The following is a 6,226-nucleotide window of genomic DNA, read 5'->3' as shown; positions in this document are numbered from 1 at the left end:
GACAGTCCGTTCCCAGATCCATTAGAGTAGGTGTGTGTGTAGTCTTCCTCAGAACCCTCCTCATCCTCCTCTTCATCACTGCGCTCATCGCCCTTCAGCTTAAGAGAATAAAAGAGAATTAATCTTGTACATTTAATCTGCTTTTTACAAACAAACACATTTACTTTTTTTATTGCTGTTTAATACGTGAAGAAAAGTCCAACCACTCATCAACTTTAGTAAAATCACTAAAATGCACATACTGCTTTTTTTTGTTATTTTATATGAAGAACAATGGATACTCACTTTGCCGAAAATAAACTTCTTGACCATGCGAAGAATCAAAGAAGCCCAGAACACGTGCAATAACAGCAGCACCACAAGCATGACGTTAAAGAAATAATAGCCGAAAAAGGGTTCGAACTGGTCCAGAGGATACACCCACGTACAGTGGATCAGCCTGTACACACACACACACACACACACACACACACACAATTTAACAAATGTAACCCTAAAATCTCCCACTGATTTACCTCTGTCACATAACTTACCAGAAAGGAAAAATGATGAGTCTGGTTACCATGAAGACCAGAGCGAACACCACAAAGATACTGTTGCAGGTCGTCTCCCATCCAGCATAGTTAAACATCTTAGCAGACTTAGAAAAACAGGAAAATGAAAACCTTTAACACAAAACATCTAAATTTGGGATGGGGATTACTAGAAAAAAATAATATCCTAGTATAAACACAATTACCTCCATACAGGTTTGTGACAATGGGAAGGTAAGTAACTGAATGATGACAGAATTATCATTTTTGGGTGAACTATCCTTCCCTTTAAAACATGTTTGACTCTTCTTTTACTGTTCATCTCTCTCTCACCTCGAGCAGGACATCGGATGTGTCGTGCACCAGCATGACCAGTGTGCCAATGCGGATATAGTTGGCACACCAGGAGAAGGACAGCAGTGTTAGTGTGGCCCAGTGATGGACCAACTGCTCTCTAAAGTCCTGCAAATTGACAGAGAGAAACAGAGCTCCATAAACATAGACATATCTCTCTTGATATGGCAACTTCATCAATTATTTCCAAATTTCTCCAAAGGCATATTTTTTTAATGAATGTAAAACATCCATTCATTGATTTATCCTGCATTAATTTTTGCTTGTTGACTGTTTTATGGCATTATTAGCAGTGCTACCTGCAGACTAGTTGAATTGAGACTTGTTTTTTTTTTTTTAGAAAAAATGAAATAATTATGATTGTTACCTTGCGTTTTACATCTGCAGCCACACTGAACAGTAAAGAACCATAAAAACTCATCTCAATGATGTAATACCAGTATTGAGATTCCAGCAGTGACTGTACACACACACACACACACACACACACACAAAACAAATATTTAAAAACCAACGCCATAAAAACAACATGCTTGCACAAACACAACCCTCCCAGAACAACATGCAAATTTTCTTGTTTTCACTTTACTACGTACAGTATATTCGTTTTTGCTTTTAAAATACTTTCTTTTTCTTTTTTTTAATGTTACATTTAACTTACTTGTTTGGGAAATCCTGCCCACACTTCCCGTAGATCATAAAACCATGGTTTCTGTGGCACAAAACAATACAATTCACAGTTTATTGATTTATTTTTAGAACCAAATAACACAAAATAATATAAACACAAAGTATTGCAGTCTGTGTTGAGGAGTTTTCAGTTTTCAGAGTTTTCAGTTGCATCGTTACGCCAGTAGGTGGCGTCAAGTGAGTGAATCTTTGAATCATTCGAATCACGGAATCAACCGATTCATTTAATAGGAATGAAACACTGCTCTGTGATACTGGACGATTGATTGAAACAGTTCACTGGTGAAGCAAAAATATTCAGACTTAACTGTCAATACTGTATCTAAAATGTAAGTTACTCAGCATGACCTTCTTGTTTACTGAAGACTGTTGTGTAAAAGCAATATCGTGGTGTGAATATCTTCACAGCTGTGGTAACCTGCACGTTTGCTCTTGTGAAATTGTTTAATTATAAGTTCTTCAAAACAACAAATTGATTTATGTGTTATTAAAAACCCAATTCTAATGAGTCCACCCCATAGACAAATTCTCTACGTACCTAAACCCTTGATATGGTGATATGGGATTACATGCCTAAATTTAATACGTTAGAATAGTGATAGTGATGCTTGTCTTAACAACAAGTTAATGTGTGTGTGTGTGTGTGTGTGTGTGTGTGTGCAGGGCCTGTTCATGCCTGTTGTTGTGCCCGTTTGTGGATCTTTCTATCAGGCTGGCGGAGTTCACAGGTGGGAAAATGTTACTAATTACCCCTCAGGCATTTCTCACAAACACACATGCTGATTTAAGGTCTCTCCTGAGAATCTTTGCATGTGCTGTAACCATAGACTGTATGGCTGTAACACACACTCACACACACACACACACACAGCTGTTTGGAGGTCATTAAGATGTCAGATGCAGCCTGAGGTTTGTATATACATAAAAAATCACTTACATCATGTAAAGCCAGCACTCCTCCGAAAGACGAACACAGATAAAAGGCAAACCGCCAACTACAAAGAGGAAATACTATTGTTAATAACAGACTTACATGTTTGGCAATGGTTAAAAGGTCAAATATGGCCAAATACAAATGAGTAAATCAAGAAAGATTGTTTAGTGTGTGTAAATATACCTGGCTTCTTTGAATTTCTTCAGTAGTCCTGGTCTGTCTTGGTTCCTCCGTCTGCGGAACCAGCGCTCCACCTGCCTTTCCGACCAGCCCAACTTTTTACACACACCTTTTATATTTGCCTAAGTACATGGCATACACAAATATTACTAAACACATAAACCTCAAATGTCAAAATGTACTGGCCCTACAAAACATCTGTTAATTTGTTGAAGACTACTTACTTATACAGTATAATGCATTACAAAGGTACACTGTAAAAATATTTTTTGAAATTGTAAATAAAACAAGAATTATTAAAGCATTTTTTACAACAAAATGTGTTTTCAGTTTTTAAGAAAGTAGTGTTTAATTCTGGGTGTTGTTTGCTATTCTTTCTAAATATTTGTGTTATTTCGATCAATTTCTTAGTGAGAATCATTTCAAAGCCATTTTTTTCAGTGTTTGTAATACCTTATGCATATTGTGAGACATTATATATTTTCATAAATAACTGAACTACTATTATAACAACACATTATAGTATGTGCATACACTCAACTTAACTCAACCTTTATTTATAAAACACTTTATTTATAATACACATGGTTCCAAATCCATTTTAAAACATAATCTTTCGTTTTAATAATAGGGTCAAAAACATGGCATACACAAATGTGGGGGAGTCGTGGCCTAATGGTTAGAGCGTCGGACTCCCAATCGAAGGGTTGTGGGTTCTAGTCTCGGGCCGGATGGAATTGTAGGTGGGGGGAGTGCATGAACAGCTCTCTCTCCACCTTCAATACCACGACTTAGGTGCCCTTGGGCAAGGCATCGAACCCCTAACTGCTCCCCGGACGCCGCAGCATAAATGGCTGCCCACTGCTCCGTGTGTGTGTGTGTGTGTGTGTGTGTTCACTGCTCTGTGTGTGTGCATTTTGGATGGGTTAAATGCAGATCACAAATTCTGAGTATGGGTCACCATACTTGGCATACTTTCACTTCACTTCACATGGCATATATTACTTGCTCATTATTCTTAATTGTGATTAAGAAAATCAGTCGTTCAGAAATGTTGTTTATTATTATTTTTATTATTATTGATTAAAATAAGCCTAAATGGACGTTAACAAAGATTAATATTTTGGACAAAATATGCTTAATTTCAAAACAAATTATATTTATAATTTTTTTTCTTTTTTCTATTTTTACTATTTTTACTTTTCTCTATTTCTTCTGATTAAATGCATTATATGAATGCATTAAAAAGGATGTTTCGGTTTTACCTGTGTTGGATGTTTAGAGTGTGTTTTATAGTATTTCTCCAGTACAGGGTTGTGTGACGCTCTCTTGTGAATTTTGTCTTTAACCCCAAGAGCCTTAGCGAGTGGCACCGCGATCAACCTGTTGAATGAGGGAGAGGCAGCGAGACAGAGTCACACCTTCATCTGCCGTTAACCAGAGACGTTCACTGCACTGCAGCAATTATGAGAACATATAATACATGGTGTTTTCACCAGACTTATTAATAAGCTTATGCAGCTTCCTTGACCAACTGGCTTTACCAGCTGAGCTCAGTTTTCATGATGAACAGCATGAATATACAAATTTCACCAGCACTATTCAGCAAAAACCAGCATGCAAATACATGCTAATGTAAGCTGGTCTATTCAATAACATTTGGCTTGTGTGTGTACCTTTCATAGAAAGCTCTTAAGCCTAGCAGCAGGACTGCTACAGGTAGAGTGATGTACAAATGGGACACACGGGCATAGACACGCCCCTCACTGTCCTGTAGGTCCGCCCATGTCACCGTCCTCGGCAACCACAGCCGATCCCACCAAAACCACTCACTAAGCATCGTCCTGTGAAAAACAATCAAACACAGCAACAGCATTTACATGCGTTAATTTAGCAGATGCTTTTATCCAAAGTACCTACTTTTAATATAGAAGAAGAAACAATGTAAAGCAATGTTTGTAAACAACAGAGTTGTGTGCCATTCAAATATCAAAGAGATCGCATTTCATGTTTCTCAATTTGAACTGGAAATGATGCAGAATTGGAATTCAAATTTGTCATTTAAATGTATTACATGCAAATAAACTCATGTAACTGTAATTTTAAACTAAAAAAAGCAAAGTTTGTCAAGACAGATTTTTAAAAGACTTTACAATCATGTAATTTGTAGGCCATACAGATAAAAAGAGATGGACATGAATAGAATATTTTTCCAGGCTATCATAGTGTTTTGCAGTAGCTCCTGTAATGGGATACGTACAAATGAACACAGGCCCCTGCTAAACTTTCTGTTTACTAATTTCTGTACCACTTCAGGACCTTAAGTTTAGTCCTTTAAAATCCAGAGGCTTTTAGCAACAAAGACTTGTTTAACAATGTCAGAAACATAAAGCGGCAAACTTTATTAATAAAAGATAATTGACATGCAAATACTGAAATCTACAATAGCATGCAGAAACTGATGGTGGAGAAAGAGTTCTAAACATGTTTGAACAGCTCTAAACAGAGCCAGTTATGAGTCTCACTGGGAGTATCCAACTGCAGTACGGATCTGGACTTATATAAAGTCCTTCAGACCCACTTTTAACAATAGTATATAATCAATCTTGTATTACACATAAGACAAAAGCAAAACACTGATTCAAGTAGTATTTTGTTAGAGCGAAAGCAGAGGAGCTCAAGTTGCTGCATGCATTCTTATAGTAAGTAGTGACTGTTTATTGCTACCATGAAAAACAGACATATAACCTCACAAAGATTGACTGAGAAACATATTTCAAACAGAAACAAATGCATCCATACCAGATTAGTCCTTTCCTTGTTTGTACACACTGTTCTCTATCCTCCTGTTTTCCTGCTTTCTCTGTTGTATTTAACACCTTTAACCACACACCTTTAAGTTGATCCTCCAGAGTTGTGCCCAGTTCTGATGAATCCACTAGGTAGCGAACTCTCTCTCTCTCTCTCTCTCTCTCTCTCTCTCTCTCTCTCTCTCTCTCTCACACACACACACACACACACACACACACACTTTCACTGCATACCTCAACCCCCCACAAAGAGCTCATTGAACTGCCTGTGTGTGTGCCTTGAAAGGGGGCCAGAGAACTGGATATGTGGGAGGGGCCACAGTCACCTCAGGTACAGTCAAAGAAAGGCAGAGTTAGAAGGACAGAGAGGACGTGAACCTTGAAATATTGCATGCCCTAAACAGGTTAATAACTCACTGGTTGAATAAGAGAAATGTTCTTTCTCTTTGTTATGGCTTTCTTACTTGGCAGTGTTTCAGTTCTTATTTACATTTACGCACCTGGCTAATGCTTTCATTCAAAAGGGTTTACAGGGCGGTCAAGCTTTAGGTTTGTTTTTTTATAAGTGTGTGCATTCCGTGAGATCCCAACCTGTGACCTTGGGGTTGTTCAGGTCATGTTCTACCAGCTGAATTACAGGAACACTGCTACGTGTTCTTGGTAACTTGTGAGTAATTTGGTATGAAAGCATCTACTTGAGCCAGAATATTATAGGAATGTTTACA

General features: G+C 37.6%; 1 protein-coding gene across 1 annotated transcript in view; it reads right to left on the bottom strand.

Annotated features, from left to right (window-relative positions):
* cers3b (ceramide synthase 3b) overlaps positions 1–4,563 on the bottom strand; it is a 4,754-nt gene extending 191 nt beyond the window's left edge. Inside the window, exons 1-10 of the mRNA XM_026287108.1 lie at positions 4,368–4,563; positions 3,957–4,074; positions 2,695–2,813; positions 2,515–2,572; positions 1,549–1,599; positions 1,255–1,347; positions 867–995; positions 534–640; positions 286–439; positions 1–98 (exon numbers count right to left, since the gene is read on the bottom strand). The exon at positions 1–98 is cut by the window's left edge and continues 191 nt beyond it. Coding sequence (XP_026142893.1) covers positions 1–98; positions 286–439; positions 534–640; positions 867–995; positions 1,255–1,347; positions 1,549–1,599; positions 2,515–2,572; positions 2,695–2,813; positions 3,957–4,074; positions 4,368–4,531 — 1,091 coding nt within the window. The 5' untranslated portion in view covers positions 4,532–4,563. The remainder of the gene's footprint in view (positions 99–285; positions 440–533; positions 641–866; positions 996–1,254; positions 1,348–1,548; positions 1,600–2,514; positions 2,573–2,694; positions 2,814–3,956; positions 4,075–4,367) is intronic.
* Between the last annotated feature and the right edge of the window lie 1,663 nt (positions 4,564–6,226).

This window comes from Carassius auratus, chromosome 18 (genome assembly GCF_003368295.1).
Source record: "Carassius auratus strain Wakin chromosome 18, ASM336829v1, whole genome shotgun sequence".
Lineage (NCBI taxonomy): Eukaryota > Metazoa > Chordata > Actinopteri > Cypriniformes > Cyprinidae > Carassius > Carassius auratus.
Note: the sequence above shows the minus strand (reverse complement) of the source record. Positions and strands in the feature narration are given on the sequence as shown.